We start from the raw sequence: 15,786 nt of genomic DNA on the forward strand, positions 1-15,786 counted from the left end.
CGACTCCGATATAGATACACACCGACACCGACACGATATAGATACACACCGACACCGACACCGACACGATATAGATACACACCGACACCGACACCGACTCCGATATAGATACACACCGACAGCGACACGATATAGATACACACCGACACCGACACCAACACGATATAGATACACACCGACACCGACACCGACACGATATAGATACACACCGACAGCGACACGATATAGATACACACTGACACCGACACCAACACGATATAGATACACACCGACACCGACACCGACTCCGATATAGATACACACCGACACCGACACGATATAGATACACACCGACACCGACACCGACTCCGATATAGATACACACCGACACCGACACGATATAGATACACACCGACAGCGACACCGACACGATATAGATACACACCGACACCGACACCGACTCCGATATAGATACACACCGACAGCGACACCGACATAGATACACACTGACACCGACACCGACACGATATAGATACACACCGACACCGACACCGACACGATATAGATACACACCGACACCGACACCGACTCCGATATAGATACACACCGACAGCGACACGATATAGATACACACCGACACCGACACGATATAGATACACACCGACAGCGACACCGATATAGATACACACCGACAGCGACACCGATATAGATACACACCGACACCGACACCGACACGATATAGATACACACCGACACCGACACCGACACGATATAGATACACACCGACACCGACACCGACTCCGATATAGATACACACCGACAGCGACACGATATAGATACACACCGACACCGACACGATATAGATACACACCGACACCGACACGATATAGATACACACCGACAGCGACACCGACTCCGATATAGATACACACCGACACCGACACGATATAGATACACACCGACAGCGACACCGACTCCGATATAGATACACACCGACACCGACACGATATAGATACACACCGACACCGACACCGACTCCGATATAGATACACACCGACAGCGACACGATATAGATACACACCGACACCGACACCGACACGATATAGATACACACCGACACCGACACCGAAACGATATAGATACACACCGACACCGACACCGACTCCGATATAGATACACACCGACACCGACACGATATAGATACACACCGACACCGACACCGACACGATATAGATACACACCGACACCGACACGATATAGATACACACCGACAGCGACACGATATAGATACACACTGACACCGACACCGACACGATATAGATACACACCGACACCGACACCGACACGATATAGATACACACCGACAGCGACACGATATAGATACACACTGACACCGACACCGACACGATATAGATACACACCGACACCGACACGATATAGATACACACTGACACCGACACCGACACGATATAGATACACACCGACACGGACACGATATAGATACACACCGACACCGACACGATATAGATACACACCGACACCGACACCGACACCGATATAGATACACACCGACACCGACACCGATATAGATACACACCGACACCGACACCGACACCGATATAGATACACACCGACACCGACACCAATACCGACACCGATACAGATACACACCGACACCGACACCGACACGATATAGATACACACCGACACCGACACGATATAGATACACACCGACAGCGACACCGACTCCGATATAGATACACACCGACACCGACACGATATAGATACACACCGACAGCGACACCGACTCCGATATAGATACACACCGACACCGACACGATATAGATACACACCGACACCGACACGATATAGATACACACCGACACCGACACCGACACGATATAGATACACACTGACACCGATATAGATACACACCGACACCGACACCGACACGATATAGATACACACCGACAGCGACACCGACACGATATAGATACACACCGACAGCGACACTGACTCCGATATAGATACACACCGACACCGACACGATATAGATACACACCGACAGCGACACCGACTCCGATATAGATACACACCGACAGCGACACCGACACCGATATAGATACACACCGACACCGACACGATATAGATACACACTGACACCGACACCGACACGATATAGATACACACCGACACCGACACCGACTCCGATATAGATACACACCGACACCGACACGATATAGATACACACCGACACCGACACCGACACGATATAGATACACACCGACAGCGACACCGACACGATATAGATACACACCGACACCGACACCGACTCCGATATAGATACACACCGACAGCGACACGATATAGATACACACCGACACCGACACCAACACGATATAGATACACACCGACACCGACTCCGATATAGATACACACCGACAGCGACACGATATAGATACACACTGACACCGACACCAACACGATATAGATACACACCGACACCGACACCGACTCCGATATAGATACACACCGACACCGACACGATATAGATACACACCGACAGCGACACCGACTCCGATATAGATACACACCGACACCGACACCGACTCCGATATAGATACACACCGACACCGACACGATATAGATACACACCGACAGCGACACCGACACGATATAGATACACACCGACACCGACACCGACTCCGATATAGATACACACCGACAGCGACACCGACATAGATACACACTGACACCGACACCGACACGATATAGATACACACCGACACCGACACCGACACGATATAGATACACACCGACACCGACACCGACTCCGATATAGATACACACCGACAGCGACACGATATAGATACACACCGACACCGACACGATATAGATACACACCGACAGCGACACCGATATAGATACACACCGACAGCGACACCGATATAGATACACACTGACACCGACACCGACACGATATAGATACACACCGACACCGACACCGACACGATATAGATACACACCGACACCGACACCGACTCCGATATAGATACACACCGACAGCGACACGATATAGATACACACCGACACCGACACGATATAGATACACACCGACACCGACACGATATAGATACACACCGACAGCGACACCGACTCCGATATAGATACACACCGACACCGACACGATATAGATACACACCGACAGCGACACCGACTCCGATATAGATACACACCGACACCGACACGATATAGATACACACCGACACCGACACCGACTCCGATATAGATACACACCGACAGCGACACGATATAGATACACACCGACACCGACACCGACTCCGATATAGATACACACCGACACCGACACGATATAGATACACACCGACACCGACACCGACACGATATAGATACACACCGACACCGACACGATATAGATACACACTGACACCGACACCGACACGATATAGATACACACCGACACGGACACGATATAGATACACACCGACACCGACACGATATAGATACACACCGACACCGACACCGACACCGATATAGATACACACCGACACCGACACCGATATAGATACACACCGACACCGACACCGACACCGATATAGATACACACCGACACCGACACCAATACCGACACCGATACAGATACACACCGACACCGACACCGACACGATATAGATACACACCGACAGCGACACCGACTCCGATATAGATACACACCGACACCGACACGATATAGATACACACCGACACCGACACGATATAGATACACACCGACACCGACACCGACACGATATAGATACACACTGACACCGATATAGATACACACCGACACCGACACCGACACGATATAGATACACACCGACAGCGACACCGACACGATATAGATACACACCGACAGCGACACTGACTCCGATATAGATACACACCGACACCGACACGATATAGATACACACCGACAGCGACACCGACTCCGATATAGATACACACCGACAGCGACACCGACACCGATATAGATACACACCGACACCGACACGATATAGATACACACTGACACCGACACCGACACGATATAGATACACACCGACACCGACACCGACTCCGATATAGATACACACCGACACCGACACGATATAGATACACACCGACACCGACACCGACACGATATAGATACACACCGACAGCGACACCGATATAGATGCACACCGACAGCGACACCGACACGATATAGATACACACCGACACCGACACCGACTCCGATATAGATACACACCGACAGCGACACGATATAGATACACACCGACACCGACACCAACACGATATAGATACACACCGACACCGACACCGACACGATATAGATACACACCGACAGCGACACGATATAGATACACACTGACACCGACACCAACACGATATAGATACACACCGACACCGACACCGACTCCGATATAGATACACACCGACACCGACACGATATAGATACACACCGACAGCGACACCGACTCCGATATAGATACACACCGACACCGACACCGACTCCGATATAGATACACACCGACACCGACACGATATAGATACACACCGACAGCGACACCGACACGATATAGATACACACCGACACCGACACCGACTCCGATATAGATACACACCGACAGCGACACCGACATAGATACACACTGACACCGACACCGACACGATATAGATACACACCGACACCGACACCGACACGATATAGATACACACCGACACCGACACGATATAGATACACACCGACACCGACACGATATAGATACACACCGACAGCGACACCGACTCCGATATAGATACACACCGACACCGACACGATATAGATACACACCGACAGCGACACCGACTCCGATATAGATACACGCCGACACCGACACGATATAGATACACACCGACACCGACTCCGATATAGATACACACCGACAGCGACACGATATAGATACACACCGACACCGACACCGACACGATATAGATACACACCGACACCGACACCGAAACGATATAGATACACACCGACACCGACACCGACTCCGATATAGATACACACCGACACCGACACGATATAGATACACACCGACACCGACACCGACACGATATAGATACACACCGACAGCGACACGATATAGATACACACTGACACCGACACCGACACGATATAGATACACACCGACACCGACACCGACACGATATAGATACACACCGACAGCGACACGATATAGATACACACTGACACCGACACCGACACGATATAGATACACACCGACACCGACACGATATAGATACACACTGACACCGACACCGACACGATATAGATACACACTGACACCGACACGGACACGATATAGATACACACCGACACCGACACGATATAGATACACACCGACACCGACACCGACACCGATATAGATACACACCGACACCGACACCGATATAGATACACACCGACACCGACACCGACACCGATATAGATACACACCGACACCGACACCAATACCGACACCGATACAGATACACACCGACACCGACACCGACACGATATAGATACACACCGACACCGACACGATATAGATACACACCGACAGCGACACCGACTCCGATATAGATACACACCGACACCGACACGATATAGATACACACCGACACCGACACGATATAGATACACACCGACACCGACACCGACACGATATAGATACACACTGACACCGATATAGATACACACCGACACCGACACCGACACGATATAGATACACACCGACAGCGACACCGACACGATATAGATACACACCGACAGCGACACTGACTCCGATATAGATACACACCGACACCGACACGATATAGATACACACCGACAGCGACACCGACTCCGATATAGATACACACCGACAGCGACACCGACACCGATATAGATACACACCGACACCGACACGATATAGATACACACCGACACCGACACCGACACGATATAGATACACACCGACACCGACACCGACTCCGATGTAGATACACACCGACACCGACACTATATAGATACACACCGACACCGACACCGACACCGACACGATATAGATACACACCGACAGCGACACCGATATAGATACACACCGACAGCGACACCGACACGATATAGATACACACCGACACCGACACCGACTCCGATATAGATACACACCGACAGCGACACGATATAGATACACACCGACACCGACACCAACACGATATAGATACACACCGACACCGACACCGACACGATATAGATACACACCGACAGCGACACGATATAGATACACACTGACACCGACACCAACACGATATAGATACACACCGACACCGACACCGACTCCGATATAGATACACACCGACACCGACACGATATAGATACACACCGACAGCGACACCGACTCCGATATAGATACACACCGACACCGACACCGACTCCGATATAGATACACACCGACACCGACACGATATAGATACACACCGACAGCGACACCGACACGATATAGATACACACCGACACCGACACCGACTCCGATATAGATACACACCGACAGCGACACCGACATAGATACACACTGACACCGACACCGACACGATATAGATACACACCGACACCGACACCGACACAATATAGATACACACCGACACCGACACCGACTCCGATATAGATACACACCGACACCGACACGATATAGATACACACCGACACCGACACCGACACGATATAGATACACACCGACACCGACACCGACTCCGATATAGATACACACCGACACCGACACGATATAGATACACACCGACAGCGACACCGACTCCGATATAGATACACACCGACACCGACACCGACTCCGATATAGATACACACCGACAGCGACACGATATAGATACACACCGACACCGACACCAACACGATATAGATACACACCGACACCGACACCGACACGATATAGATACACACCGACAGCGACACGATATAGATACACACTGACACCGACACCGACTCCGATATAGATACACACCGACACCGACACGATATAGATACACACCGACAGCGACACCGACACGATATAGATACACACCGACACCGACACCGACTCCGATATAGATACACACCGACAGCGACACCGACATAGATACACACTGACACCGACACCGACACGATATAGATACACACCGACACCGACACCGACACAATATAGATACACACCGACACCGACACCGACTCCGATATAGATACACACCGACACCGACACGATATAGATACACACCGACACCGACACCGACACGATATAGATACACACCGACACCGACACCGACTCCGATATAGATACACACCGACACCGACACGATATAGATACACACCGACAGCGACACCGACTCCGATATAGATACACACCGACACCGACACCGACTCCGATATAGATACACACCGACAGCGACACGATATAGATACACACCGACACCGACACCAACACGATATAGATACACACCGACACCGACACCGACACGATATAGATACACACCGACAGCGACACGATATAGATACACACTGACACCGACACCAACACGATATAGATACACACCGACACCGACACCGACTCCGATATAGATACACACCGACACCGACACGATATAGATACACACCGACAGCGACACCGACTCCGATATAGATACACACCGACACCGACACCGACTCCGATATAGATACACACCGACACCGACACGATATAGATACACACCGACAGCGACACCGATATAGATACACACCGACAGCGACACCGATATAGATACACACTGACACCGACACCGACACGATATAGATACACACCGACACCGACACCGACACGATATAGATACACACCGACACCGACACCGACTCCGATATAGATACACACCGACAGCGACACGATATAGATACACACCGACACCGACACGATATAGATACACACCGACACCGACACGATATAGATACACACCGACAGCGACACCGACTCCGATATAGATACACACCGACACCGACACGATATAGATACACACCGACAGCGACACCGACTCCGATATAGATACACACCGACACCGACACGATATACATACACACCGACACCGACACCGACTCCGATATAGATACACACCGACAGCGACACGATATAGATACACACCGACACCGACACCGACACGATATAGATACACACCGACACCGACACCGAAACGATATAGATACACACCGACACCGACACCGACTCCGATATAGATACACACCGACACCGACACGATATAGATACACACCGACACCGACACGATATAGATACACACCGACAGCGACACGATATAGATACACACTGACACCGACACCGACACGATATAGATACACACCGACACCGACACCGACACGATATAGATACACACCGACAGCGACACGATATAGATACACACTGACACCGACACCGACACGATATAGATACACACTGACACCGACACCGACACGATATAGATACACACCGACACCGACACGATATAGATACACACTGACACCGACACCGACACGATATAGATACACACCGACACGGACACGATATAGATACACACCGACACGGACACGATATAGATACACACCGACACGGACACGATATAGATACACACCGACACCGACACCGACACCGATATAGATACACACCGACACCGACACCGACACCGATATAGATACACACCGACACCGACACCAATACCGACACCGATACAGATACACACCGACACCGACACGATATAGATACACACCGACAGCGACACCGACTCCGATATAGATACACACCGACACCGACACGATATAGATACACACCGACACCGACACCGACTCCGATATAGATACACACCGACAGCGACACGATATAGATACACACCGACACCGACACCGACACGATATAGATACACACCGACACCGACACCGAAACGATATAGATACACACCGACACCGACACCGACTCCGATATAGATACACACCGACACCGACACGATATAGATACACACCGACACCGACACCGACACGATATAGATACACACCGACAGCGACACGATATAGATACACACCGACACCGACACGATATAGATACACACCGACACCGACACCGACACGATATAGATACACACCGACAGCGACACGATATAGATACACACTGACACCGACACCGACACGATATAGATACACACCGACACCGACACGATATAGATACACACTGACACCGACACCGACACTATATAGATACACACCGACACGGACACGATATAGATACACACCGACACCGACACGATATAGATACACACCGACACCGACACCGACACCGATATAGATACACACCGACACCGACACCGACACCGATATAGATACACACCGACACCGACACCGACACCGACACCGATACAGATACACACCGACACCGACACCGACACGATATAGATACACACCGACACCGACACGATATAGATACACACCGACAGCGACACCGACTCCGATATAGATACACACCGACACCGACACGATATAGATACACACCGACAGCGACACCGACTCCGATATAGATACACACCGACACCGACACGATATAGATACACACCGACAGCGACACGATATAGATACACACCGACAGCGACACCGACTCCGATATAGATACACACCGACACCGACACGATATAGATACACACCGACACCGACACGATATAGATACACACCGACAGCGACACCGATATAGATACACACCGACAGCGACACCGATATAGATACACACTGACACCGACACCGACACGATATAGATACACACCGACACCGACACCGACACGATATAGATACACACCGACAGCGACACTGACTCCGATATAGATACACACCGACACCGACACGATATAGATACACACCGACAGCGACACCGACACCGATATAGATACACACCGACACCGACACGATATAGATACACACTGACACCGACACCGACACGATATAGATACACACCGACACCGACACCGACTCCGATATAGATACACACCGACACCGACACGATATAGATACACACCGACACCGACACCGACACGATATAGATACACACCGACAGCGACACCGATATAGATACACACCGACAGCGACACCGACACGATATAGATACACACCGACACCGACACCGACTCCGATATAGATACACACCGACAGCGACACGATATAGATACACACCGACACCGACACGATATAGATACACACTGACACCGACACCGACACGATATAGATACACACCGACACCGACATGATATAGATACACACCGACACCGACACCGACTCCGATATAGATACACACCGACACCGACACGATATAGATACACACCGACACCGACACCGACACCGATATAGATACACACTGACACCGACACCGACACGATATAGATACACACCGACAGCAACACCGATATAGATACACACCGACACCGACACGATATAGATACACACCGACAGCGACACCGATATAGATACACACCGACACCGACACCGACTCCGATATAGATACACACCGACACCGACACGATATAGATACACACCGACAGCGACACCGACTCCGATATAGATACACACCGACACCGACACCGACTCCGATATAGATACACACCGACACCGACTCCGATATAGATACACACCGACACCGACACGATATAGATACACACCGACAGCGACACCGACACGATATAGATACACACCGACACCGACACCGACTCCGATATAGATACACACCGACAGCGACACCGACATAGATACACACTGACACCGACACCGACACGATATAGATACACACCGACACCGACACCGACACGATATAGATACACACCGACACCGACACCGACTCCGATATAGATACACACCGACAGCGACACGATATAGATACACACCGACAGCGACACCGATATAGATACACACTGACACCGACACCGACACGATATAGATACACACCGACACCGACACCGACACGATATAGATACACACCGACACCGACTCCGATATAGATACACACCGACACCGACACGATATAGATACACACCGACAGCGACACCGACTCCGATATAGATACACACCGACACCGACACGATATAGATACACACCGACACCGACACCGACACCGACTCCGATATAGATACACACCGACAGCGACACGATATAGATACACACCGACACCGACACCGACACGATATAGATACACACCGACACCGACACCGAAACGATATAGATACACACCGACACCGACACCGACTCCGATATAGATACACACCGACACCGACACGATATAGATACACACCGACACCGACACCGACACGATATAGATACACACCGACACCGACACGATATAGATACACACTGACACCGACACCGACACGATATAGATACACACCGACACCGACACCGACACGATATAGATACACACCGACACCGACACGATATAGATACACACCGACACCGACACCGACACCGATATAGATACACACCGACACCGACACGATATAGATACACACCGACACCGACACGATATAGATACACACTGACACCGACAGCGACACCGATATAGATACACACCGACAGCGACACCGACACGATATAGATACACACCGACAGCGACACCGACACGATGTAGATACACACCGACAGCGACACTGACTCCGATATAGATACACACCGACACCGACACGATATAGATACACACCGACAGCGACACCGACTCCGATATAGATACACACCGACAGCGACACCGACACCGATATAGATACACACTGACACCGACACCGACACGATATAGATACACACCGACAGCGACACCGATATAGATACACACTGACACCGACACCGACACGATATAGATACACACCGACACCGACATGATATAGATACACACCGACACCGACACCGACTCCGATATAGATACACACCGACACCGACACGATATAGATACACACCGACACCGACACCGACACCGACACGATATAGATACACACCGACACTGACACCGACACCGATATAGATACACACTGACACCGACACCGACACGATATAGATACACACCGACAGCGACACCGATATAGATACACACCGACAGCGACGCCGATACAGATATAGATACACACTGACACCAACAACGATACCAATACAGATACACACCGATACCGATACAGATACACACCGACACCGATACTGACACCGACACCGATACCGTTACAGGTACACACTGACACCAACACTGACACCAACACCGATACCAACACCGACACCGATACAGATATAGATACACACTGACACCGATACTGACACTGACACTGACACCGACACCAGCAACGATACCGATACAGATACACACCGACACCGACAACAATACTGACACTGACACAGATACTGATAGTATTGATACTGCTTCCACTGCTGATATTGATCCCTTCTGCCCCTCTCTCCCAGGGTGCGGGGGTGATGTCGGTGTACCTCTTCATGAAGCGCTACGCGGAGGAGGAAATGTACCGTCCCCACCCGGCTCTCTACCGCCCCCGGCTGTCCGAGTGCAGCGACTACAGCGGCCAATTCCTGCACCCCACGGAGAGCTGGACGCGGCCGGGGCGCGGGCGCAGCAGCTCTGAGGTGTCCAGCGACATCTCCATCCAGCTCAACCAGACCCCCCCGCCCCCGCTGCAGGCCCTCCCCCCCGCGCACCCCAAGGCTTCGGGGGGCATCCTGGGGGGCGCCTCGGCCAGCTACCCGCTGCCCCCGCCCTCCTCCGCCTCCTCCTCGTCCCACGCCCACTCGCACCCCCATCCCCACCCCCACAGCTCACACCCCCACTCCCACCCCTCCCAGGCCCTGCCCCTGTCCATGCCCCCACCTGCTGCCGGCCCCCCCCCTCGCTACCACGCCCACCTGCGCATGAGCGCTTCCCCTTGCTAGAGACAGGAGCAGGCAGGTGCAGGAGAGACTGAGATCCACACTACAGCACACAGGCTCGCACACTCACTCACTACAGCACACATGCTCGCACACTCACTCACTACAGCACACATGCTCGCACACTCACTCACTACAGCACACAGGCTCGCACACTCACTCACTACAGAACACAGGCTCGCACACTCACTCACTACAGCACACGGGCTCTCACACTCACTCACTACAGCACACGGGCTCGCACAGTCACTCACTACAGCACACAGGCTCGCACACTCACTCACTACAGCACACAGGCTCGCACACTCACTCACTACAGCACACAGGCTCGCACACTCACTCACTACAGCACACAGGCTCTCACACTCACTACAGCACACAGGCTCGCACAGTCACTCACTACAGCACACAGGCTCGCACAGTCACTCACTACAGCACACAGGCTCTCACGCTCACTCACTACAGCACACAGGCTTTCACGCTCACTCACTACAGCACACAGGCTCGCACTCTCACTCACTACAGCACACATGCTCGCACACACACTACAGAACACAGGCTCGCACACCCACTCACTACAGCACACAGGCTCTCACGCTCACTCACTACAACACACAGGCTCGCACACACACTACAGAACACAGGCTCGCACACACACTACAGAACACAGGCTCGCACACACACTACAGAACACAGGCTCGCACACTCACTACAGCACACAGGCTCTCACGCACACTCACTACAGAACACAGGCTCTCACACTCACTCACTACAGCACACGCCCTCACACTCACTCACTACAGCACACAGGCTCGCACACTCACTACAGCACACAGGCTCGCTCGCACACTCACTCACTACAGCACACAGGCTCGCACACTCACTCACTACAGCACACAGGCTCGCACACTCGCTACAGCACAAAGGCTCTCACGCTCGCGCACTACAGCACACAGGCTCGCACACTCACTCACTACAGCACACAGGCTCTCACACTCACTACAGCACACAGGCTCTCACGCTCACTCACTGCAGCACACAGGCTCTCACGCACACTCACTACAGCACACAGGCTCTCACGCACACTCACTACAGCACACAGGCTCTCACGCACACTCACTACAGCACACACGCCCTCACACTCACTCACTACAGCACACAGGCTCGCACACTCACTACAGCACACAGGCTCGTACACTCACTCACTACCGCACACACGCCCTCACGCTCACTCACTACAGCACACAGGCTCGCACACTCACTCACTACAGCACACACACCCTCACGGTCACTCACTACAGCACACAGGCTCGCACACTCACTCACTACAGCACACACGCCCTCACGCTCACTCACTACAGCACACAGGCTCGCACGCTCACTCACTTCAGCACACACGCCCTCACGCTCACTCACTTCAGCACACACGCCCTCACGCTCACTACAGCACACGGGCTCGCACACTCACTCACTACAGCACACAGGCTCGCACACTCACTACAGCACACAGGCTTTCACACTCACTCACTACAGCACACAGGCTCGCACACTCACTACAGCACACAGGCTCTCACGCTCGCGCACTACAGCACACAGGCTCTCACACTCACTCACTACAGCACACAGGCTCTCACACTCACTCACTACAGCACACAGGCTCTCACACTACAGCACACAGGCTCGCACACTCACTCACTACAGCACACAGGCTCGCACACTCATTCACTAGAGAACACAGGCTCTCACACTCACAATCACTACAGCACACAGGCTCTCAAATTTACTCAATACAGCACACAGGCCCTCACACACGTTTATTTGTACGACACATACAGACTAACACACTCTCGCACACTCCCACACTCTCCCACACTCTCATACACACTCACAGACACTCGCATACACTCCCACTACCTCACTGTTCCACACATGCTCACCCACACAAACAGACACACACAGAGGGGTGTGCCAGGGGTTCTGGCTGAGTACAGCACAGGGAAGAGGCAGGGAGAAGTTCTATGGGTTCAATCACACTGTGTAGATATTAATACTAATATCAAACCAGCAGCTCCCAGTCCTGCTAGGAGTACATGACCACCCAGAGACATGCATCGACATAAAGGATAGAAATATATACTGTTCATTTAGCTCTAGGGCAAAGAAAAGATATTTTAACAACAATAGAATTAATACATTTAATTTAAAACTGATATGATCAAATCTACTTATTAAAAATGTAAATATGAACTGATCTCTTCTGTAAATACTTATTAATATAAATGGCACTTGCTGACCAATATACTTTGTGATAGACTGATAGTGTGTATGTACACAGTGTGTCCAAAAGGAGTCTGGACTCCAGGAATGTGTGTGTGTATGTAGTGTGTCCAGTATGAGTCTGGACTCCAGGTGTGTGTGTGTATACAGTGTGTCCAGTAAGAGTCTGGACTCCAGGTGTGTGTGTGTGTGTGTACAGTGTGTCCAGTATGAGTCTGGACTCCAGGTGTGTGTGTATATACAGAGTGTCCAGTAAGAGTCTGGACTCCAGGTGTGTGTATGTGTACAGTGTGTCCAGTAAGAGTCTGGACTCCAGGTGTGTGTGTGTATACAGTGTGTCCAGTAAGAGTCTGGACTCCAGGTGTGTGTGTGTATACAGTGTGTCCAGTAAGAGTCTGGACTCTAGGTGTGTGTGTGTATATACAGTGTGTCCAGTAAGAGTCTGGACTCCAGGTGTGTGTGTGTGTGTGTGTGTGTGTGTGTGTGTGTGTGTGTGTGGTGTGTCCAGTAAGAGTCTGGACTCCAGGTGTGTGTGTGTGTGTGTA

General features: G+C 51.2%; 1 protein-coding gene across 1 annotated transcript in view; it reads left to right on the forward strand.

Annotated features, from left to right (window-relative positions):
* The window catches only part of cacng7b (calcium voltage-gated channel auxiliary subunit gamma 7b), a 25,056-nt gene extending 9,795 nt beyond the window's left edge, over window positions 1-15,261 (forward strand). Inside the window, exon 6 of the mRNA XM_088619958.1 lies at window positions 12,488-15,261. Within this exon, the coding sequence (XP_088476084.1) occupies window positions 12,488-12,967 (480 nt within the window). The 3' untranslated portion in view covers window positions 12,968-15,261. The remainder of the gene's footprint in view (window positions 1-12,487) is intronic.
* The last annotated feature ends 525 nt before the right edge of the window (window positions 15,262-15,786 follow it).

This window comes from Lepisosteus platostomus, chromosome 25 (genome assembly GCF_059453375.1).
Source record: "Lepisosteus platostomus isolate fLepPlt1 chromosome 25, fLepPlt1.hap1, whole genome shotgun sequence".
NCBI lineage: Eukaryota > Metazoa > Chordata > Actinopteri > Semionotiformes > Lepisosteidae > Lepisosteus > Lepisosteus platostomus.